Source organism: Tyto alba, unplaced genomic scaffold (assembly GCF_018691265.1).
Source record: "Tyto alba isolate M040663 unplaced genomic scaffold, T.alba_DEE_v4.0 Super-Scaffold_17, whole genome shotgun sequence".
NCBI classification, from domain to species: domain Eukaryota; kingdom Metazoa; phylum Chordata; class Aves; order Strigiformes; family Tytonidae; genus Tyto; species Tyto alba.
The window spans coordinates 3,004,745-3,029,736 of record NW_024881279.1 but is presented as its reverse complement, the minus strand read 5'-3'; the positions used below and the strand labels follow the sequence as shown (position 1 = coordinate 3,029,736).

Here is a 24,992-nt window from a genome sequence, read left to right as displayed (position 1 = left end):
ATGAGCACAACTAGATTGAAGGTGCAGTCCACTATTAGTGTAACCGAATAGCAACGGTTTCAAACCTGACTGGACTGATAGTGGTGAATTGGTCATCACTCAGATTTTCTGCCGTACCCATTTCACGTGACAACGATCTGGTTAAATTTACTGCATTTGATAATCAAGCAAACCAAACACCTGTCCAACAGCAGGGGCGGAGGAAGGAAAAAACCCACAAAATTTGAGGACAAATTAATCCAGCGCCTCCAGGACTGGCATTACTGAGGGTGAGAAATGTTTAAATTATGGTAACAATGCAAAATAAATGAAGATGCATCCAGGTGTTAATTGGCTTTGCTTAGCCACCCAAGACAATCAATGCTAAATGACTTTCACAACTAGATGAACAGAAGGTAACTATAAAAGTGTAATTATACATTTCAATATATTAGCATATTACCTATGAGTTGATTAAAGTTCAAAATAAATTCTCCCATTCATTCTATCTTACTTGTCTAAGAACTAAAAGATACTTGAAATCAACGTTTACAACAGTCCACTTACAGGAAACTGATGTCATTACAAAGCAACAGTTAATATTAAAAACATTATATACCTACAAAATTAGTTTAATTGGTTCTAGGCCCAAGAAATCCTAAAATGTCTCAGTCATAACCATAAGGTTATAACATGTTGCTGTTCCAAAGCACAATTACTGTTCCTTGGAGGGTGATCCTGTTATGTCTTCCTATACTTCAATACATATTCAGATTTTATTTTTTTAAAAAAGTTTGACCTCATCTCAATTTCTTCACCCTGTTTTGTCTTGGAATAATTACAAAATCCCCATAAGCTATTTCATCCTAAATGACTGATAGTGTACTCTAATCAACAAATTCACAGAACTTTTTCTTTTCCTTTTCTTTAAGGAATAACTACCAGGAAAAAACACACTGACCAGCTAGCTTGCCCACTTCCGAAGAGTTCTTAACCAGGAAGTTCCTTTCACATTTGGTATAAACATTGTTGTTCTTTAAATTAATTTTACAGATAAAATTAAGAGAAATGCTTTAAGAGCAAGCATCATGCTGAGATTTGAACCGGTACAAGTGAACCTCAAAGCCTGCGCAAGACTGTAAAATATTTGTTTTCTTTTCTCAGCTTTTAAAAACAGAACAACCCTGAGCTATTTAAAGTCTCCACGCTACATGGTCCTTCCATGCTCGGCAGGAATGTGCAGGGCAGCTACAGTTGCTCCTCAAGGACTGCACCGTCTGCCAAGTAAATGGCACAGGGAGCAGCCAGACAAGCGCATCGCCGCAGGAGCAACACGCAGCTCTCCAGACTGCGAGCTCGACTTCCCATCTTTTGTGAAGCTGAGCGACAACTCTTCTCTGTGGGCTCCGCTCCGAGAGTCACAGTCCCGCAAAAGGAAAAGCACCTTTTGCTGTTCTTACCTATCATCAAAAACAAGTTTTGCTCTTCTTGACTTTGAACTTTCTGTAGACTGGCCAGAGGCAGGAGGGCAGTTTGATGAATTGTTCAGAATCTTTTCCTGAAAGGAAAATTGTTGCCAGTTAATACATTTAAAGACAAGCTAAATCTTCTCTGCCTTCGAGAAAAGCATTTGTTGTATAAATTTCTCCCATGACTTCACTTATTACATGCAAAAAGGTCAGTTCTGCAGCTGCTTTAGTCACCATTCACCACAGACTGTAACGTAACTTCCGTGAGGCTTGCACCTACGGCTGGCCCAGAGGTAGACGCAGAGGCTATAATCAAGCTCTGCACTCTAATACACCAGATCATCTCCATTAGAGGAAAGAACGCGGCCAAGGCTTTCTAGACACACCCGGATCCAGGAAATCCCTCCCTGAATCTCCCATGTCACTGTTTCTAAGTCCTGTTTTTCCACTCTAACCAAGACATTATGAATATTTTTACGATTTCTCATTTCTATCGACAATACACTCCGCTGAACGTCTTTGCCTCGGGAAAAAAAAACGTATTTCAGAAGGATAAGCATCATCTTCATGGAAAAGAATTACCTGTCTTCATAACACATTGTCTTTGCTCCCCTAAATTACACACGGATCAACACGACAATTCAGGCTAAAGACCAGACACTAGAAATATTCTGCAAATCGTAAGTCAATCAATTCTTAGTAGCTAAACAGTAGAAAACAACTCCCCAGCTTCACATGTTTTCCACTCCCTTGATTTATCATGACCAAAGGCCATCCATATAGATGTATTTCATAACCTACATTTATCAGATTATTGCTAACCAGAAGGATCCTGGAGTTGCAAGGCACCAGGTTTGCACAGCGATGTATTATCTACCATTGTAATGTAGAAACAATAACGAAACATGCAGTGCAATGCAGGGAGAGCAGATACTACTTTAAGCAATGTGTGACTAAGCATATCTGAAGTATAAAACGATAAGCATCTCACAAATTAACAAGTGGCTTAGGGACATTTCTGCGCTGATGAATAAAAAGCATGTAAGGTCAATTCACTATCTACAGTTCCTGGCAATGTCTTACAGAGCCACCGATATCCACAACCCTGCCACGCTTCTAAAATCTCCTGTAATGGCATCTGAAGTCATACAGCATGTCTCAGTTCAGAAATCCATGAACTCCACCCTGATGACTAAGTTACTTTCTGCCATTGCTAATGTCTATTTGCTGCTTTACTCCTCCCCAAATCAATTATCTTTCCTGAATAATTTTAGACTTTGCTTCTAAGATTTTCAGAGACTGCAAATCCAACTAGTGAGGTTTAGCACTTGCTTAAACCACTGGAATTTCCACAGCCCGTCGGAGGCTTCGGGGCTTTGCTGCCCAGCGCTTGTAGAGAGCCCCATCAGCACACCTTGGAATCGCAGAGACAAAGGTGAAACGTGCTGTGCTCGACAACTGGCTATACAATAAAAAACTGCTCATCACAGGGATTCAACAATACACCCTCAGATGTCAGATGTCCTCACAGGCTAATTTCTGTCCAGTAAGACACATTTACATGCTGATGAAAAAAGTCATTAAATTAAAATTTAGTGACTACGAGTATAATTTTCCCATAATATCTGTAAATTCCATCACATCTAAATATCTTCCTAACAGAAATCCCTTAAAAAGCGTTTTTTGCACCACCTTTATAACCATGTTTTCTCCGCTCCAACCACAGACAGCGCTGTACATTCCCGAGCTGGACTTAAAATAATCTTTCTGCTGTCCTACAATGTCATAAAATGAGAGCTACAGCTTCACACCCTAGCGCTGAGCGTGGACTGAGCTCCCGCTCTCCTAAAAAATCAGGGCAAGATCTGCATCTGCTCCGATGAGACAAGAGTAACCTCATTGTTCCATTCACCGTTGTGTAAGCAGCTTTCTAGTGATATTTCTTATTAACAAATTAAACACTAAATAAGCAGCATCAGTAATCAAAAGATGACTAAACACATTTCACTAATTAACGTAAGAATTTGGTAGGAATAAGCATTAGTATTCCACAATCTCTCCCAAGTTGTTTTCTAATTTATAGACTTCCAAGCTACTTAAGCATTATGACATGAAATAAGGCCTATCCAGATCTAATTACATTTCAACTCAAACTGCAAATTATTATTTAGATCACGCTGAGCATGTCGAACTGCAAAGCAAAGAAAGAGGCTTAAGGCATTTACAGAATAAGCCCCTTACCTTGGGTTCTTTAGCACCGCTAGAACCCTTCCCCTCCGTCTTCTTTTGTTTTGAGGATGAGCTGCTCTTACTGCCGCTGCTACTCTCCTTGCTAAGGTTGCTGCTGGACTTTAGGGATGACGACTGACTGACCGTCCTCTTCCGGGACCCATGTTCTTGCTTGACATCTTTCTGAAGGACTGGAGCAGCTGGAGACGGCAGTAAATCCTTCTCTTTAACAGCACTTGGCTTTGAAGACCTGGACAAAATGAACAAATTCAGGTTTTTGGCTATCTTTCCTTAAAACCAACAAACCAACCAAAAAAAAAAAAACAAAACAAAAACAAAACACCCCCACAAAATGAAAAAACACCACAAAACTTTTTTTTATTATTTGGTCTTTTTTTTTTTTTTTATACAAGATTTTTATTGTTAGACCTAGCAAACTACATATGGAGGAAAAGAAAGAGAATAATCATCTCGGTGAGTAGGTCTCTATGAAGCCAGATTGAACTCGTTTTCACCATTTCATTTGTTCTGACCTGAAAGCACAGTAGACAAGTTCTAACCATAAAACCACATCCCTACAACAGTTCTTAAAAAAACACCCTAAAACACTTACTACGTAAGAAATTAATGCCAATGTCAGCGCCAGCCTGTCTGTTGCAGACTAGTCAGCCCAACAGCTCAGAAAAAAGATGGTCCAGATAAATGTTCTCTGGAACCCAGGAAACTGGAAAGCTTTCTCAGCGTAGCCTTTCTGTACACTCTTACTTTGGCTGCTGAGGGCTACTCTTGGCTATTTCTGGCTTCCCATAATAATTATTTCTACACTTTATTTTTATAAAATCATACCCTTTCATTTAATTAAGTGTCCTCCAGATAACTGCACTGGCAATCAAGCAAATATCAGAAATAATAGGCAAAAATCATAATCAAGCTAGAAATGCATCCATTCATTCTACATCTGTTTCCTAGCAAATAGTAAGACACCGGTTAATTCAGAATGGGCAAACAAGATTTCTAACATCTGATGTGCTGCAGCTTCTCACATACTTGTAAGCTGGCAATTACTCACTATACAGCAATATTTTCCATGACATAATTATACTAGTTTTCAGTTGCTTGATCTGAAATAGCAGAGGTTTAAAAGGCAGTGGAAAAAAACCCTCTTTCCTGTGGATCAACACTGACCAAGAAATAAATCAAATCATAATAGCTATTACAAAAAGCACAGAAAATTACAGAAATAACATACAAGTTAAAGGGTATTAAACAATGTTACTGATTTGCTAATTCTGTATTACTTTGTTTTTGTGTCACGCTTTTCTTTAGCTAATCTATCAAGCAAATGTAAGGCTAAATCTATGGATCCAAATCCAAATGCCATCAGCTTCCCAGACAACGTCAGTTAAGTGATTTATTTGCAGTTTACAAACTTGCTAAATGGAGAATTACTAGATTGGGTTAATTTAAAAGCACGGATTTTGCAAGATCAAAAAGCTAGATGCACAGCTGATTGCTAAACCAAAACAAAACCACACCATATATTAAACAAGGAAGCACATATCCCATAATACACCAACCCTTCACATGAGGGGTTACCTTACTTCTGTTAAGTAAAACAACTGTCCTTGGCCAACGTTTGTTGCTATGGAAATTAATTTCCACCAACTACTAGTAGAAATTCTGAAGTAAATCTGTCTAAAGGGTAAGAAATAATGAAATTTTACCCAATGATTAATAATGAGGAAACACTCTGCTGGGGGGTGGGGGTGGAAGAGGGGAGGAGAAGAGGGGGTAGGATGGGCACCCATCTTCTCCTTGATCACCCTGAGCCTTCAATGTTGAAAACATAGACAAGATACTCACTCCCTACTGCTGGAAGTCTTGTGTCCTGATGTAGCTTTTTCTTCCAGTTTCGTTTTCTTGCTTTCACTGGCTCTGTTTTCATCTTCATTCTGAAAAAAGCAAACAAAAAGTACATCCAGGCAAACACCCCCATTTACAGTTTCACTGAGAGTAGCAATGTTTCACATTAAGAAACTTAATTTAGCAGGGGTTTTGCAGTGTACAGAGTAAGATATGTACAGACCACAAAAACATGCCCTACAGCACCTAGTCCATATCAAACATTTGGCCAGACCCTGATATAGGAACATAATGAAAAAACAAAGTCTGTCTTCTAAATTACCAACCTGCATAAAAGAAGTAGCAGCTAACTTGTCCATTTTAGCACAAATATATTATCACCATGAAATACCATAAAAATCTGCCAAAGGCTCCAATAAGAGATCAGAAAACAGGTTGTGTATTGTGGAACTTAACAGAGGTTAGGCCACAATGAATGCCAGAAAAAGGTAAAAGTCCTGCAGAGATACTGAAGACTAGATTTTTATATAAATTTAATCCTAAAGTCAATGGGTGTTGAAGGTAAGTTTCTAAGCTGTCTTCAGCAAGCATGGGAATTATCAATACAGTAAATAAAATGGAAAATAGGGCCTCACAGAGTAAGTCATCTGGTGACATAACCCAGATTCAGACCCCAAAGGTTTCATTTTTGTTACACTGATGCTGCAACCCTGAGCTTTATGATCAAGGAAATCCATGAGCAAATAATGTGTAGCAATCAAGTGGTGCCAGTTGCGCAGAAAGCATGCGCAAACCTCAAAACTGGAGCGGTGGGGGGAAAGGGTGGGCTTTTCTTTGGTTGCCTCAGACAGGCTTGCATCTTCTCTGGCATGCACCAGTAAGCATCAGAGTAATTCTGAGGATTCAGAACGATTAATAACCAGACTATACACTGGGATAAAGCCTAAATTTAATTGGTTTTACCAAAGCTTTCTGGTTTAGATGCAAGAGCACAGACCTTTAATGCTGCAACTCCAAATGTGCACTAAAAGGCATAACTGGACAAGGAAACAGAAGTCAGGGTATTCAGAGACCTTAGAGCATGTGAGCACATTCCCATGAACATTAGGAATTATACAGTAACACAAAAAATAATTAATCACTATACTGGTCAGAGTTATTCCCATTTTACAAAAAAATCTCATACTTTCTCACTTCATTTCCTTGTCTAGAGAAAATAGGAATCTTAGGAACAGTACAGGAGAAACCTCTGTTTGCAGTTACATGTCAAGTCTCCTTGACGACACTAATTTCAGTAAGTGGTCAGGTTTACTTAGGTTGCTCAGTAGGAAAACTGGTTTAACTGAAATTATCTATCTCCTCTGGAGAGTTAAATGACTCTCTGGATGATATGATATAATCCTTTGATTCCACATATCAACAAAGTCTTACAACCACTGCCAAACCCCTGTCAAAATGAAATTTTTAGAAAGAAATCCAGAATAGCACAGCAATTTTAAATCCCTGAACCAGGACTTCACAGTCCTAACTTCAAGGAAACCAGAAACTTACAAAAACTCATTGGATCACTGACTCTATCTGACAGTCACAGGCTCACTCTTTATGCAGATTGACTATGTTCTGAGGTTTCTGAAAGCAGTTTAAAATTACACCAACTACTTTCTTACCATTTCCCCTGTCCAAGAGTATTACTTCTGTTCAGCTCCCTCATTGATTCCTGTCCATTTTACTTCCCTCAGGCATTCCTGCTTTTCATTTATAGTTGAAAAGATTAAATGCTTTTTGGGAAAAGATTAAATATCATTACGGAGAGATCCCTCTGCTCCCAATATAGCAGCACCCCTGAGATTATAATTTCTGTTGCTGCCGTGCCCCAGGCCCATTTCTGCTCCATCCCTGGTCCTGGCAATATGCAATTGTATGATTCACTAGTTCAAGGAGCTGATCCAGCTGAAAACAGCCTTTTTTTTTTTTTTGGGGGGGGGGGGGGGGGGGGGGCAGGTGAATTTTCCATTGGATCAGCTGCCTGAGCTGGTGCCAGATCGAGCGGAGGCATGTGAGGGCAGGACGTGGTGCTCGGAGGCACAGAAGCTGCACTACCACCATGAGCTCTAGCTCCAGCGCTCACACACCTAAGGGCACAACCTTCTCCCTTCCCCTCTTCACTCCAAAAGAAAACCCCAGCAGTCCCTACTGTAACAGCACAGGATGATCAACGTGTTCTACACAAAACAGCTCGCCAAAGTCATCTCCTAAATCACAGTCACTACAAGGGGGTGTGATCTGGGTTGCTGGGCTGCATGCCTGACACCAGCAACAATCTAAGGGGCTGAGGTAACAGGTAAATCTCTCTCTACAAAATTATCACCTGCTTATGTTTCCTTTTGCCTTTTGTAGAACTTTTGTCAGACGGCTGCTTCTGGGATTCTCTCGCGTGCTTCTCTGGCACGTTTTTCTTTTCCACTTTGGGTGCATCAGCATCCTTGTAAGGCTTCCCTGGTATTCTTGATAAGAGGCTCAGGTCAATCTTCACAATAAGTGGGTACCTTTCATCGGGATCACTGAGTGGTGAAAGAAGCTCTTTCTCTTCCATAGGAGAGAACATTCTTTGCCGAAAAAAGCTGTCATCCTCCTCCATGGAAGATTTAACAGGAGTCCTATTGCTCTCAGAGTATTTGGGTGTTTGTGATGAAGGAGGCAGGCTCTCATTTTCATCTGAATCAGAGGATGAGGTATCTGTTTCTATGAATTCCCTGGATTTCTGGGCAGATTTGCTCGAAGCCTTGTATTTCTTCTTCTCTGTGGTAGGCCGAGGGGAAGATTTGGGCTCTTTCTTTATGTTGGGTTTTCTGGAGCCTTTTGTGGCTGCCTTATGCCTGTTTGAAGGTATATTTGTTGCCATGTCTACTGGGGTTTCACTTTCTATTTTAAGACCTCCTCTAGGTTCTTCAACAGATGTCTTTTCTGTTTTCTTGGGCTGCTTTTTACCTACAGTCCTCCTCTGTGTTGAGCTATCACTCTGGGCAGGTGATTTCTGCCTGCCGCGACCGCTCTCTGAGCCCTTTTGGGTGGGTTTGGAATCTCTCCCCGGTGTAGAAGAAATCGAATCCTTGGATCCACTTTGATCAGTGTACCCGCTCCCTGTCCCCTGATCTCGTCCTTCTTTTTTGTAGCCTTGGGAGGATGGGATATTGCTGTCCACAGAAGAAGCTGGTGACACTTTATGTGAATTAACTTTGTTCAACCAGTTATCCAGTTGCCACTTGTTTGTTGGTGGTGGCTCTGGCTAAAAACAAATAAAAAAACAGTGTTAGATAAAATACTTCACATTTCTTCCATCTTTTCCACGGGGCAGCTGTATTGTGCTGCATGCCAAAGCAACAGGTAAACTAAAAAATATGAGATAACAAATGAAATAAAAGTTGATGAATACAGGCACAAAAAACAGCTCTCATTTTTTTCTTCATCTGGAGCAGCTGCTATCAACGGGCAATATTTACTGCCACAGCTCTCCAGCCTAAAAGTCTGCAGTTTTTTAAGGCACTGTTACCATATCTAACTCCTGCTCAGCAACAGAAAACTGGTGGTAGAAAATCACCTCAAATTCAAACATCAGATGTGTGCTTATACAGAGAATTGTTACGATATCCAATTACAGGTACTTCAGCAAAAGAATAGTGCACCTTGAAAATGATCCCACATTTGTCAGTCTTATTTTTTTAAAAAACAGTTTGAGGATTTATTAATCTTTTCTGTTTTTCAAACCCAGGATTAATGCCAAGCTAATGAAGACAGCCCAAATACATGTCAAATCCTACCTCAGGGGATGCACTCTGTGATGGTTCATTAGCTTCACTATCACTGGAACTGCTTTCGCTTTCAGAGTCAGATCCTGAACTGCTTTCAGATCCACTATGGCTGCTCGAGTCATCCCTTGAATTATCTGCTCCTTCACTGTTATGCTGTGAAGGTTCAGAATTGCTGAAAACAAAAATGAGGAAAAATAAACAAACACTATCCAAGGCACAAATATATCCTAGAAGTCTTTTCATTAGAAAGGATAAAATGTAATATTTTAATTAACATTTAGTAAGAAATTCAACATAACTGAACACAGTTCATCCTGGAAACAAACAACAGCCTTTGTTTATTCCCCCTTCCCAAAGTGGTCAGCATAATTTGCAGGATATATGCTATTTAATCATTGATTAAATTCTAATCACCTTTTGCTTTAACACAAGACAGAAGACAAACTTGATTTTTAGAAATGAAATCAAGTCAAGAGTGCTGACTGGGCTGAATATCCCCATTCTACTTTCTATGCCGCAATCTGCCAGGAATGCCTACCTTCCAGGTGTGCTCCTTGGCACTGTCTTATCACAGTCCTGCAATTAAGAAAAAAAAAGCGTGAAGCTTCTAGAATTTACTTTAGGATTGCCTATACAATTAAATTGCAAAGCATCAGTTTAGAACCTTTTTTTTATTATTATTATTTAGCCTAAATAGCATCTTAATTCAGTACTTGCAGCAGTTTAAATTTGTCTGCGTTTTCCTGTCTGTATGACAGGAAAATAAATCAGAGTTTTCTCCAAGTTTTCACTACAAACCCATTATCTCAGAGTCCTTCATATTCTTACTGCAGTTCTAAGAATTCCTACTTCCGCCACTAACTAATACCATGTTTCCATCTTCTTGAATCAGATGATTCTACAGTTTACAATGCTATTCCTGAGATGTCCAGAGTACTAGGAGCTAACCAACTAAATGCACTATCTCTGTTTTCCACATGAAGAAAATCAAGTACTAGAACTGGAAACGGGGAAAAAAAGAAACAAAAGAGGCGTGTGAATTACTGCTGGGTAGCACAGACCCTAGGGGTATTTTTAATTTGTCATGCTAAATGCCATTTCTGACAGAAGCTGCACAGAGTTAATATTGACAGAGGAAAACACAGACTTTTCGACAAAAATAAAGGTGCTGCTATACTCCCAGTTACAGATACAGTATCCCTTATCAATCCAAACACAGTCCCATGCTATTAATGCATACATAGCATGTACTCTTTAGCCAAGGTGGCAGAACATAAAGGGTTCTGTCTTTAAATGGCAGACCATTACATATGCTTTAAATTACACTATTGCCATTTTATGTTCAGAGAAAGTGCATTTGAAATTAGTAGAACAAGATTTTCTAGATAAAAGCATACTGTTTTCACAAAAAAGAGAGTTTCCCCCAAGTTTACGTTTAGGAGTACCCAAGGTTTGTCTAAAAACATGCCATTTGATTTTTGTTTCTTAATCAAAAATCTCCTCTTCAGCTGCTCAGTTTGCTTTTGGAATACTGAACACTGCTGAAGTACCGAATCATGAATACATTTGTTATGTTCTTCTGAAACTGATCTGATGAACGTACCTGCTCTCCATCGCTGTCTTCACTACTGCTAAGTTTTAAGTCATCTTTCAACATACTAAGTAAAAGGGAGAAAGTGAGACAAGTTTTTCCATGTACTTTAATTACTTTCAAAGCATTCTTCTATATTTCAACATGCTACTGTTTATACTATGAGGTAGGCTGCGTGGGTGAAAATCCACAAGCTGCCATTCTAACATTTAATGTTGAAGAATGGTGAGTTAAGTCATTCTTTAGAGAGAATAAGGATTCTAGCACTTCAACTGTTTAGTCCTTTCTGTTAAATTTAGAAAGGAAATTCAACATAATTTACTAATGTGGGAGGAGCTAACTTGTATATGTTCGACTTCTTATACACAATAGCCAAGAAGAGCGTTTTAAATAGAATCAAGAAAGCTAACACTAGTGGCTGTTTCCTGTCTCGTGGCAACAGTGCAACTGTTCTAAGCCATAACTATTTTATTATTATTCAAAGCCATAATTATTTATGGTAGTCATATGTACACACACTATTTCACAATACTGAAAATAAATGAACACTGAAAACACATAGCAGGGTAGAGGGCCCTTGTGCTTACTGAAAAACAGCTTTCATTACAAAAATAAAACATCTTACTCTGTCTGGTTCGATTCACATCTGGAGAAAGAAAAAGAGAAAGAATTAAAAGTCTAATACTTCTGAGTTTCATAGTATAGCTGTTCTACTGATGATCTGAAAAGAAACACCAGCCTCTAGGATCTAGTTCCTGAAATATTTTTCATTGCTATCATTTAACAAAAGATGCATTTATCTCCCTTTTTTATGTTTTTTTGACCAGACCACAATCTTTTTTTTTTTTTTTTTTTTTTTTAATTATTTAAAACTGTATTGTCACAGTAAACATCATCTCAGCTTGCTTCCTATGCATCCCAGTTCACCACACGTCCAGTGCTACCTCTTGGGTCTTAGACGTTCTCCCTTTCCTCAGCTTTGAAAATAGCACATCTTCTTAGTGGTTCACACTGCTATGACAAAAGCAAAGCCAAATGGTGAACTTTCATTTCCACCACTTGTTGAACTGGCTGCATATGAGCCGCCTCTTAAACTACGCGCTTTGGGGAAACTGATTGCAAGTCTGTAATAATTGAGGGGGTTTTCTTTTTATTCTGTTCCCTTCCCACAGATCATGTGCTTTTTAATCTTGCTAATACCGTAACATGTACAGACAAGCAGAAGAACTAGACTTAATTTTGTGATTGCATCACAACAAATGTTAACTTGGAATAACAAGTTTTCAGAATCTACAACCACTTTCATTAAACATACAATCAACTGGTAAACCTTTATTTTCATGGACATATTTGTTTGGAAACAATCTTTTAACAGCATATAACTGATTTCCAGGTATGAGAAAGGTGGACTACAGCCATCTAGAATATTCCACTTGCTTTTTAGTTTTTCTTCCAGTTGCATGATTGACAAAGTAAAATGTTGGGTCTGTGTGCATAACTAATAGAAATGTTTGTCAGTCAGTTAAGAGACTGAGCAGAACAAACTTAACTAGATCCCAAACAGAGTTTACTGTCTCCTCCAATACAAAAAAGTTCCCCATCCTGCCTATTTGTGGAACTGCTACAAGCTGCTTCCAGCTGACAGCTCTGCAATGCACATGTTTGATAGGTCCCATCCCATCCTGCCCGTTCTTACATGCCGATACCTTTCTGGTTCACAAGCCAATTCCAAGGCCCAAACTCTTGCACACCTATCCTGAGAACTGACAAGAAAAGAGGGGAACGGAAAGGCAGCACATGTATTTGTTACTTGCTCCAATATGCCATATTTGGTCTAATGTCCTACAAAACGGCTGCTTAAAAATGATCCCCTTTTTCTGCCAGTCAAGGAGAAGTATGCTAGAGTCTGTGCAAGAACTGACACATCCTAGTAAAAGAAAAAGCATTTTCCAAGTCTCAAAATTCAACTGTTGTTTGAGAAATGTTTTCTGAACATCCACTTACGATTTGGATTGATGACCGTTGGATGTTTTTGATGAAGGATTATATCGTTCTAGAAGAAGAAACAAAGAAAAGCACAGTTGAAAATTCAGCCAGCAAAACAAGTCCCTCCCAAGTTGCCAGAAGTACACAGCCTTAGACAAACCAAAAATGGCTGAGTAGACAGAAGAAAGTAGTAACTAGCTGATGCCAGGTATAATCTCCCACAGACAGAAGTGAGTGGATGAAGAAACAAAATACTAAGTACAGCAAGTAATTTAATCAAGAAAACTAGAAAATTATTTAAATCATTGCTGTCTAAACCAATACACACTTAATTTGTTATTAATGGTGTGAAAAACCATTCTGCTTCTATCAAGATTCCTCTATTGCCTTCTACATGCAGGATACAGTATATAAATCAGCCTGTCAAGCTCTGACTTGTTTCAGCATCCCAACTTCACTTTTTAGTGGATGAGCAATCCAAATGCAGAAATCAAATTTAGAAATTCTTACAACAGAAATACATACTTATATAACCTGCTCTTTCAGTTGGGGGGCAGGGAGGGTTTTCCTTCGCTTTTCTTTAATTCTGGCAAATTGCATACTTCAACCAAAACAAGAACTGAGGATGCCAACAAGTTTCCCAGAAAATTCAATCAGGACTTAAAAACTGATACTGTATTTTGACTAACCCTGCCTCTTCATATACACCCCTAAAGATCAGTTGCTCCTACAACTAAGTCTATGGTTTAGCATTATGGAATTAAGTTTTAATTTGTTTCCTTAATTCCCCACTGTATCAGGTGTTTACATTAAGCTGCTTGTGAATATCTAAGAATAAACCATTCTTCTTTTACTATTTAATCTGTTTAATCACCTCAAAAGGGATTGGAAAGCCTTTTGGAAGGTAACAGCAAGAATCTAATTCAATTTTACCCGGTATGTCATCTGTGTTAAATTATTAATTTCAGTAATATTCAAAACAACAATACGGTTAAAGAGAAATAAAAGCTGCTTTTGTCTAAAATGTGAAAATTCATTCAGAGACGAGAAATTCAAGCATATTGCTAAGCATATTACTATGGGTTCTTGACCAGTTTTTGCTCTTGATTTTAAAATGACAAAGTGAAAACAAGCAGTGAAACTGCCATGTGCTTTTTCTACTGAAATATAAACATAAAAACTATTTTGGTTTCTAATATGTCTCCCAGCAGGGATTTGGATTTTTTAAAGGGTGTTTTGTTTTAGTACTCAGCTAGTTGCAATTAGATCAACCAAGGAGGTATTTTTTCAAGAATTAGAAACATGAAAAATTAAAAATACTTTTTTTTTTTCCCCCTAGAAGACAGTAACAACCTTGTAACTCAGTCATAACTTTCTAGATCTCAACAAGAAATGCAAAAGAAAATCAAGCAATTGTTTTATAGGTTAAAACTTGAGAAAGTACAGAAAATCTTAGCTTAGACTCCATCCTATGATCAGTCTGGAAAATCTCCTTCTCTAAAAATCATGACATACTAAGAATACCAAATCACAACAAAAACATTAAACACATTACAGGAAGTTTAACATACTTACTCTGTTCTCCAGTGCCAAAACTGGACTGTTGAGACTCCTAAGGGAATAAAAGATCACAAATGGTTTTTCCACTGGGAATTTTAACGTATTAGAAAACATGCTTTAAGCAAGATATTTTTTCCACTTGGCGATGGCACCTAACCTCTAAAAAAAGAAAAAAAAAAGCTAACAGCAAAATAGGTCTGATTCTTTATGTGGTCCCCAACTCCTCTCACCAGCCGCAGCGGCACAGCCAGCACAGGGAAGGAATACTTCATGCTCCTCTTCCTCAGCTCAGCTCTCCCACTTGATTGGTTTTAAAAAAGGCCATGTGCAGTTGTACTACGTGATAGCTGAAACTCCAAAATCCCTATGTAACTTCCATAAATCCTATCTTCATGTACATTTAACACAGAGAGGAAACATTCAGTGTGTTTTTCTTTATCTTCCTTATACATGGAAAAGCTTTGCTGCTAGTTTTATATATTTTCATTCAAATTATTTTCTTTGCATTTTTCTTTTTCAGCCACATACAACATTGTGGTGGACAAGCAATGAGTATAGTATCAACCTATCAGCAAAAAAAAAAAAAAAAATTTCAGCTATGAAGGAGCCCAACAGACAATGAAACTTAAAATCTGAACAGCCTTGCACACTCTGCCCCAAAACCCCTTCTCGCAGGGGCTCCAGATGAATCCCTGGCAAATGCAGCCAGGCACAGCTGGCCAACACATCATTCCTCCCCAGCAAAGGCCAGATCTTCACATAATCAGACAATTTACTTGTACAAAAGCCAATGAGCAATGATATGTAATTTCCTTTACTGCCTAATGTATCTGTTACCTATAAATCTTGGCATGAAAGATGAAGCCTTGCAAATTTTAGCACTTCTGTGATCTTCAGTATTCCCATCCCAGGAAACCCAATTCTGACTCCTGAGACATAGTAGATCATCGATTTTTTTTTTTTAAAACCCTCAAATACTGTTTTAACAAACAAATGTGCAGAGGCTACCAAGTTACTGAAAACCTACTTCTAGGCTAGAGTGCCAGTTTAAAATAGGACCTTCCTGACCTCATTTTAAAATGAGGACAAATGCTGGCCCCATGAATAAAAATTGAAAATATTTGACTCAGTAATTCATAAAGTTATATACACACATTTTACTTAAATGTTCTTGCAATGGCAAACCAGAATGACAATTGAACAATGAATTCCACTTTTTTTGGTATAACTGTGAGCCAGTCTCCACAAACAGCCCAGTCATATATTATGCAGTTATATATGCAATTCATAAAATTTAATTTTTTTAAACACATAAAATCTTTACACAGCAAAGAACACTTAGATATTTCTAATTTCCCTTAACTTTTTAGTTCAAAAGTGAAAGCAGTTGCAATAATGCACTGAACAAGTATTTCGTTGATAGGGAACTTCATTCAGAACTTTCCCTGTAAGATGTTTTAAATGCCTCTAATCTTTACGAAATGAAAGAAAGGAAGGGACAATAAGAATAAAATTATCCTATGTTTAAAGTGCAAAGCAAAGATGAAGTCAGAGAGAAGCCTTGTGACTTCAACAGAAAGCAACAGCTACACTTCCTTCAAAAGAAAAACAGATTTTAATCTTTTACATAGGTATGAGGAGTGCAAATGTGATTCCCCGATTGCCTTTTCTCACTGTCAGCTTATACAAGCTGACAAACTGTAAGTCGAAAAAGAACCAAAGCCCACACAGTAATCAAACACCACATCTACACAGCAACTGTGCTGGGGTGAGCATGAGATGAGGAACCGGCACCCGTTCTTACCAATACATGTATCACAAATTCTGCAGAAAGCACCTGCCCAATTGCTCACTTTGGTCAACTTCCTATTTCTAAGGCATAGCCCAGTCTTTCAGTTAAGTGCACTTTAATGAGGTGTTATGTTTAAATGTGCAACTTTTTCCAACTCTCTTGCCATCTATCTTGTCTTTAAATACGTATTCCTTTAAGAAACTCAGAGATTTAAAAAAAAAAAAAAAAAAAAAAAGGTATACTTTCAACTCCAAAGCTATTTACAGCAGTATCTTCTAAAGGTCTGCTTCGGAAAGAAGAAATTAAAAACAACTTAAAGGAAGGAAACCCTTTTAACCAAAGTATAATAGACTGTTGAGGTTAGATAGTGGAGACACTTAAGCAGGAAACAAAACTGCAGCTTGTACTCAAACACAAAAACTGTGGAGAGAAAAACACTTGCCAGCCAGATAGAACAGCAGCCCAGTACCGAATTCTCATTTGTAGGTTACCAGCTTGGCTGCAGTCCCAGTTGTGGTGAATGGGACCCATTTCCATTTAATGTTTGAAATCTCAGGTCAGATCTCATTTTTATTACTCAGAAGAAAGTTTCTGTATTACAGCAGATCAAGGGATCTGCATCCATAAAACCTTCCCATGACCTATTTTCATGAAGTTTTATCATCTGATTCAAAGACTTCCTGATAATTATTAGATATATTTATAGTAACACAGAGAGGCCTCAGTCAGGAGTTTGTGTCCCTTCAAGATACTCACTATCTACACATAGGGAAAATCATCCTATCCCGACAGTCTTACAAATAAAACTGACTGGTCCTCCATAGAGAGCTTAATTTTATGTGTGCAGGCAAAACATACCAAACTTCTGCATGCAAGAGGAATGCTGTGAAACACTGCAGCATATGACTTATAAATAAATTCAGTGCAGTATTAAAGAGAACAAGCTTTCCTCGAATGGTGCTGTTTGATTAAAGTAAACCACTGTTTTGTTTTGTTTTCTGAATCCTGCTCTGGGTCCAGACTGCACAAGCCTATGGCTCGCTAACTCGCTGGAATTCTGCGAAGATCCTGCTGCCAAGAATGACAGAGGGGAGAAGGCAGAGGAAATTATAGGCTTTGGATGTGGAGAGAGAGTTTGACAAAGTTCCATGGCCAAGATGTGCAGCCACAAAATAAAAAAGCTGGCAACAAGTCAAAAGACTCAGAGCAGCCATAAATGGAATTTTTTGCAAACTGGGTGAAGAAACACAATCCAGGTTGATAGGTTCAAAAAAACACAACCTACCTTTTTTGTTCAAACATCAACAAGACTGTTTCTCTCTGCATCACAAAGACATATATCTCTGCACACCTTTCTTCCCAAACTGAGTCAAATACGAGAGAAATGCAGAAACAAGCAGTTCTACCAACCCCACAACCAAGTGTGCTCAAAAGCGTGTGAAGGGAAAACATCTCCCCAAAGGTTCAGGAATAAGTATTCAAAGCAGTGGGGTAAATACCTTTGTTGATGAAGAAAGGTGTGGAATTTCCTTCTTTACCATAAAAGGTAAGAATTATTTCCAGATTCACAGTTTTATACAACACAGCAAATAAACCCTGACTAAAAGTAATATATTCAAGATTGATATTGATCTAATGTTGAGAAAATAGACAAGATTTATTTCTAGATATGCCTTCAGAAGTAAAGCTAAGAACTGTACAGTATGTTCTGCATTTTCAGCTCACTGGAGAGAAGAAAGCAAGACGCAGTGAGGCAGGAACACGCAACGCGGAGGGCAATGACAACAGGATTGTCCGTGGCTCCGGGCTGGCCAGCCGGTACGAGAACTTGAACCGGCTAACTGCGCCCCAGTCTGCAGGGGCTCTGTGGATGGGCACTCACAGCGTGGGACCTGGAACCTTCGGCCAAAAGAAGGTGATGTCAAAGCATTCACACAAGACAATCGGTTTAGACAGATTACATTAGAGACCCCAGTGAGAAAGCCTTCTTAACATATTTCACTGAATTGTTCTGTTTTAGGGAGCCGTTCGGATCAAACAGGAAATTTATAGCAGCAAGTGGTGCTCTAGAAGAGCAGTCTGGTCAGAAAAAATGCAGTCTTAATTATTATGAAGGCAACTTTTATAAGACGAACAGCATAATTTTCTCGCTCTGAAAGTATGCCAAACTGGGGGTGGAGTACCCCAAGCCATATCAGAGGTATGTTGAGTCTGGAGAAAAATTATATTGCAGAGTTAAATCTTTTACTGGTAATCAGTAGATACAGGAAACAAAATATGAATTCTTGAATGAGTCAGCTATCGCGAGCTGAACTGTACTTGCTAAGGTTGCTACCCACAGTTATCTACCCTGCCTATCTGCACCCTGCCTACCCATCAGCTTCCAAGATACTGCAGATTGCAGAGCTGTACTTCAAGGCAAACAATCAGCAGTGCCAGTTTGCCTTAAAACCCTGCAGCTGGGGCTGCCAGATCCAGCCTCAGGGGAGGCAGCAAGCAGCTGAGAGCAAGACAACTCCTTCCCCTCAGAGGTGTCAGCTCAAGCAGGTCTCCTGGAAACATGCCCTGCACTGTCAGCAGCAGCAGAGCGCAATTGATTTCTCTTTAGAATGGATAGCTTAAACACTTCAGTAGTTACTAAGTTCATGGGAGGTTAGGAAGAGGATCTTTCGAAACAAGTGATCTGAAAATTTCTTTAGAAAAACGTCTCATTTTAAAACGGTTTTAATTTTTTTTTGTAATTGAAAATGTAAGAGCTGATACAACTATTAATGGACTTTGGAAGTTTGAGAAAAATTCAGTTTATGCAGAAAAGTACATTTAAATTTCTTAGCATTTACCAGCCAGTCTTCATTACTTTGCTAGATGGAAGTAAACTTGCTTGGTTCTACACAAAACAGTGCAAAGTGTTTCCCTCACAGGGAGAAAGGCTCAAAGGCATTTTCAAGCTTCAGAAGTATTCTGAAGAAGGTCTGAATTTATGAAACAAAATATAAAAAGTAAAAGGAAAGGTATATTATAGACATCTTCGCAGACTGCTGTGTGTGTGTATAAACCAGAGGAAAAACGATGACATTCTTCATAAGGCTACTGCTGACAAATGCTGTGAAGCAAGATAAAGAGATACAAAGCACTGAAACAATCCCAGAACTATACAGAATTGAATTTAAAAGGAGTTCCAAATTCCTGATCTTCAGTAGGAGTTACTCTTTCAACAGCATTCAGTATTTGACTACAGCACTGACCTTTGTTGGAAAAGGAAATTTTGACGGTTCAGTTTTGCATGGCGTATGAATAGCAGTCAGTGGAGGAGGCCAAGAATGGCTCATCTCCTATAACCAGAACAAAAAAGGAAAGCTATTAACAAAATTAAAGCAAAGATTTCAAGTTACAGTCTTGATTCAAATGGTAACCCTGTCTCTCAATTTTCAGTTCATTGTCCACACTCCGCTAAAGCTCTGCATTCAAATCTTGATTTCCCAAATGTGTAACAAAGATTTTGCACATAAACCTAAATCTTAAATTGTTACCCACAAGAACAGATACTGAAGACATAATAACAAGCAGAAAGGCATAAATCAATAAAATTGGTTGGCCTGAACATAAACTGCAGTAGAAGTCAGTCTGATCATTTCAGACTGTGAAGAGCACGTGTAGGACACAGGGGTAGGAAGAAGAATCCTAGGAAAGGGAAGCCTATAAAGTTTGAGGAAAAAGGGGAAAATCAAATGCCTGAAGCTGGAAAGAAAGTGCCTTGTATTCTCTCAGAGCATCTCCAAGGACCATGGAGTACTGCAGGTCAGAGCAGATGGTAGGCCATGGAAATGCTTAAGGGGAATCTGATGATTCTTTTGTGATAGTAGACACATGACCAGGGGATCACATCGGGGTAAAAAGACTTGAGAAAATAACCTAGGTAGAAGAGAAGGGAACAGTCTGCCGTGGGGTAGCAAAAAAATTACTATAATCTAAAGAGATATTGGAGTGCAAGGACTGTATTTTGGTGGAAGAAATGGGTGATTCTGGCTAGGTTAACAGGGAGGTGGCCTAGAAGAACAGGAATGCAGCGAGGATATCCAGGAGATGATGTGCACACCCGGCAACGCCCAGCACCCAGCTCGCACACAGCTCTGCTTCCAGTCTTCCCTGGCTTACCGGCACTAGAGGAGTAATTGAAGAGCCCTCCTGTAACAACTTGCAGCCAAGTCAATTTAAAAGGCACTAATCAACTGCAGAGTACTTTCCACCTTCTTAGTAATGTTTGCATTTTCAACAAATAAGTTATGAACAAAAGCACAGAGAACTTACTTTTAGAATTTCATCCACGCAGCTCGCATCACCAGATGCTGATGCCTACAAATCAAAACTCAAGATTAATGTCTCCTAAAGTAAATTTCCTTAAAAGATCCCAGGGCTAAAACAATTAAAAATAAACTTCAATCCTTATCATGATTCATATGGACTCTATACAGATACAAACAGACCTTTGCTAATTCTTTTCAACAACATTAATTTTAATATCAGATAGATCCATATTTTTATAGTATGAGTCACATCCAGTTATGAAAAGCAAATACATGAGATCTATAAAAATGAAACAATAATCTCTTAATTTTCACTTGACAGTTAAAGTGATCATAGGCAGTCAGTGATAGTAAAAGCTGGTAGAGAGAGAGGAAGGAGAATCGTAGCTTTCAATCATTTCCTGGAAGAAGTCACTGAATAATACCTGAATTCAGATGCAAGACTGAGAATGCACAGTAATGACAAACTGCATTACGGAGTAAAGCATACATTACAGCACGAATCTAGGAACAGCAATAATTATGGAACTATGAATCTTCTGCATCCCTGACTGCTACAAACAGAAAGGAAGCAAAGCTAGTATACGATTCACTGCATCAGCATGCCAAGTCTTCACAAAGAAGAAAATAATTCATTTTCTAATTTTCTTACCTGTGTCCTGGATCTTATTCTGCTATTTGTTGGAATCCCAGGAACAAAGCCTTTTCTCTAGCTACTACAATTCAAGCAGTTAAATGGGAGATGCAATGACAATTTTTAAGAAAGGCACTCTCCTTTTAAGTGAGCTGTAGTCAGAGTCTGTGCCTCAACGATTCAAGAATTACCAAACTCCTAAAAGTTGTTAACCCAGTAGTATTTTGTATCCAACATAACTGACTAAAGTTCTGAACCCTGTTCAATTTGGTGTTCTTTAGAGTTAGCTTATTTTCCATAGGTGAAGGTACAATAATCACATCTAGTAACTGTTACACACTTCAAAAGAAAATCTGACATATGCAGATAGTATCGCTAATCTAAGTCAACATGGCTCTCAGTAACAACAATATATGTATCTAGCTTCCCAAAATATCTGTGAATCTCCTACTATTTCGCTAACTCCTGACCACAGAAGTGCTCAACAAAAATTAGCCCCTCTGGGTTAAGTTAGCCTTTCTGAATGTCTTAGCCTTTATTTAATAAAAATCACAGTATCCACATGGAAGAAGCAGAAGGAAAAAAAAAAAAATCATTACTTTTGAACATTCCCCATTTAAAACACAGGTCTTCACTGCAAAAGTTTAAGATGCTTTGTGTAACAAAAAAGCCACAGTGTTTACTAAAAACTAAATTTTGGTTACGTAGATTGGGATTTTAAAGAGGCTGGAAAATCCCAGCCCAAAGGGACTTACACTTAAGAAGCCAGGAAACAGAGACAACTTACATCTAGTGGTTGTGAAGGTATTTTCAGCTTGGTGAGGTGTGCTTTGCTGCTAGGCTTCAGCTCGTTCACGCTGCTGCTGTGAGTCTGACTACTGTAGTGTTCAGAAGATAACTTTGGTTCCATGGATTCCTGTCCATCCATTGGCCTTACGTATGCAGTGGGTTTCTGTAACATTGAACTGGACTTGGACATTAGTGACGGTGGAAAAGACTGATTAGAGTGTTGTCCACTTGAAAATGAGGGTACACGGGAGGGAGAGTCCCAGTTGGCATCAGGATCCCGGGGAGATTTTGAACGTCGATGTTCTTTGCTGTGGTGATCATTTCCATGAGATCTTGAATGGCTGGAGCTCAACGAAGAGACAGCAGATGGTTTTCCAGGGCTGGAAGAACGGGGTTTGGAGTGTTCAGACCCATGCTGGCTTTTTTTGCGGCTGCTGCTGCTACTGTATGAGTCACGGTCATGCCTCTGGCCACCACTGCTAGTGTTATTGCCACTGCCACGCTGACTACTGTGTCCGCTCTGTAAACCCGAGGACCGTTTCTGAGATTGCGAGGAAGTGCTAGGTGCTGGTCCTACAGGAGTCCATTTGCTGCTCTGATGAGAGCTAGCATTATGTCTCTGATCACCAAAGAAACTTTGGTTTGATTTTTCATCTGGTGTTGATGGTACGGTCGGTTCGGGAATTCCAACAAGCTTTTGTAGCGATCTATCTCCTATAAGATCCTTCATTTCATCATAATTACCGAGCATGCTCTGAATACGACTAGACAATTTGTCTTCTTTGCTGGTCTGTGAAAATAATTTTAAAAAATAACACTTTAAAAACCACAACTTCACTTTCAGTTAATTGACCTGACAGCTACTGCAGTTAATCTAAATTTCAGGGCTAAGATTACGTCTTTTTTTGTCATTGTTTTACAATTCCCAATTTTGGTTCTTAAAGCAGTAATTTAACCCTCTAGAGTATAAAAAAAAGATTTCAGCAGTAGGAATAGCTGAAACAGCACAAATCAGCGCTTCAAAAAATGCACTGGTGAGCTAGATGAAAGTTTATAAATTGTAGATGCCTACTGTCACCTTAACAACTCTCACCTTGAAGATTATTTCTCTAATACAGAGAATGTGTTAGTCCTAAAAAGTTTCAATTAACAGTAAAATAAAATCAACTTAACCTCACCACTGCATGTAGTTTTTAACTGGTATTTATACTGCCGTAATTCTTGTTGCCAACAAGATTACATATAGGAAAGGATTCTTTCTTATATAACCAGTTTGTTTTCAAACCAGGTGTACTGTGTCATCCCAACCCGCTTTAGTTAACTTCATACATGTGGTATTTGATTATCAAGCACAGTAAAAAGATGGGAGGACAAGAATAAAAAGAAACAAAACCAAAACCAAAAACATCTTTCAACTTTCCTCCTGCAGGAGGACAGTTTTCAGTTACAATGTTACACTTCTTGCAAACCAACTTATCTTGAAACTGTGATAAGGGAACGGATTTGCTTTCAAAGTGAGTTTTGAGCTACGTAATTAAAATATAAAATGGTACTTTTTTAGCTCTCCCAGAATTAGGTTATTTTTTCCAGTTCTGTTCAGCGAATCAAGCCTGGAAGGAAACCCAGCACAGGTTTAAAGCTGTACAAGATCATAAACAGAGTCAATTCCTTCAAAACAAACAAAAAAATGAGATACAAACAATTGTCATACTAGTTAAAGCTGATGAGTCTATGATATGTGGCATTTCAGCATTCAAAATTACCCTCCTAATAAAACATTCTGCTTCTGAACTTACCCAGGTCTGGATTACATTGACTGGAGGTTAAAAAGTTTAGCAACAGGCTAAAGTACCCAAAAAAGGCAATTTGGCACATGTCACAATTCAACCCCAGCCGGCAACTAAGCACCACACAGCTGCTTGCTCACTCCCCCCACCCAGTGGGATGGGGGAAAAGAATAAAAAAGAAAAAAAAAAAAAAAAAGTAAAACTCATGGGCCGAGATAAAGACAGTTTAATAGAACAGAAAAGGAAGAAAATAGTAATAATGACAATGATAATAATGACAGTAATAATAATAAAATAATCAGAATATACTAAACAAGTGATGCACCAATGCTCACCACTCGCCGATTGATGCCCAGTCAGTTCCTGAGCAGTGATCTGCCCCTCCCAGCCAACTCCCCCCAGTTTATATACTGGGCATGACGTCACATGGTATAGTATATCCCTTTGGGCACTTTGGGTCAGCTGTCCTGGCCGTGTCCCCTCCCAACTTCTTGTGCCCCTCCAGCTTTCTTGCTGGCAGGGCATGAGAAGCTGAAAAATCCTTGATTTAGTATAAGCACTACTTAGCAACAACTAAAAACATCAGTGCGTTATCAACATTATTCTCATACTAAATCCAAAACACAGCACTATCAGCTACTAGGAAGAAAATTAACTCTATACCAGCCAAAACCAGGACAGCAGGACAGTTTGTTTTGAGTCACTGAAGCAAAAGAAAGCCAAAAAAATTTGTGGTTTTATCATCCCTTTTCTCACTCCCTGCAAACAGCCCCTCCTTCGTAAAGCTGGTTAGTAACTGTCCAACCTTATTTTCAAGCCCTGCTTAAATAATTGGTTGACATAAGACCTGTGGAACTAAAAAGAATTCAGATAAAAATAGATTTAAAATACGATTTGCATACAACTTCTGCTATAAAAACTGCATTTGTAAGAACTGCATAAACTCACAACTTTGTATGGTTCAGCAAAGAGAGGAGAGTTAGGTGGAAAGGCTTCTTCACCCTGTTGAATTTCTTGATTTCGCCTTTCCCTTTCTTTCATACGCAGCACATTCCGGTCTTCACGGTTCATGTTGCTATGAACAAAAAAATAATTTCTCATCACAGAAGGAAACGAGGAGGGATGCAAGTGCACACATTTAGCCCCTGTACCTGTTTTGCTGAAAGAATGACCTTGGTTAAGAAGCCCCAGCTGACCATA

The 24,992-nt window shown here is 38.8% G+C and overlaps 1 protein-coding gene across 3 annotated transcripts in view; it reads right to left on the bottom strand.

Moving 5' to 3' along the window:
* Positions 1–24,992, bottom strand: part of AFF4 (AF4/FMR2 family member 4) — a 55,246-nt gene that overhangs the window by 11,495 nt on the left and 18,759 nt on the right. For all 3 annotated transcript variants that reach the window (XM_042789977.1, XM_042789978.1, XM_042789976.1), the window contains exons 2-15: positions 24,741–24,867; positions 22,004–22,795; positions 20,587–20,631; positions 19,524–19,610; positions 14,502–14,538; positions 12,945–12,993; positions 11,566–11,586; positions 10,953–11,007; positions 9,888–9,925; positions 9,359–9,521; positions 7,909–8,826; positions 5,541–5,629; positions 3,690–3,927; positions 1,440–1,537 (exon numbers count right to left, since the gene is read on the bottom strand). In XM_042789977.1, the coding sequence (XP_042645911.1) occupies positions 1,440–1,537; positions 3,690–3,927; positions 5,541–5,629; positions 7,909–8,826; positions 9,359–9,521; positions 9,888–9,925; positions 10,953–11,007; positions 11,566–11,586; positions 12,945–12,993; positions 14,502–14,538; positions 19,524–19,610; positions 20,587–20,631; positions 22,004–22,795; positions 24,741–24,863 (2,753 nt within the window). In that variant the 5' untranslated portion in view covers positions 24,864–24,867. The remainder of the gene's footprint in view (positions 1–1,439; positions 1,538–3,689; positions 3,928–5,540; positions 5,630–7,908; positions 8,827–9,358; positions 9,522–9,887; positions 9,926–10,952; positions 11,008–11,565; positions 11,587–12,944; positions 12,994–14,501; positions 14,539–19,523; positions 19,611–20,586; positions 20,632–22,003; positions 22,796–24,740; positions 24,868–24,992) is intronic.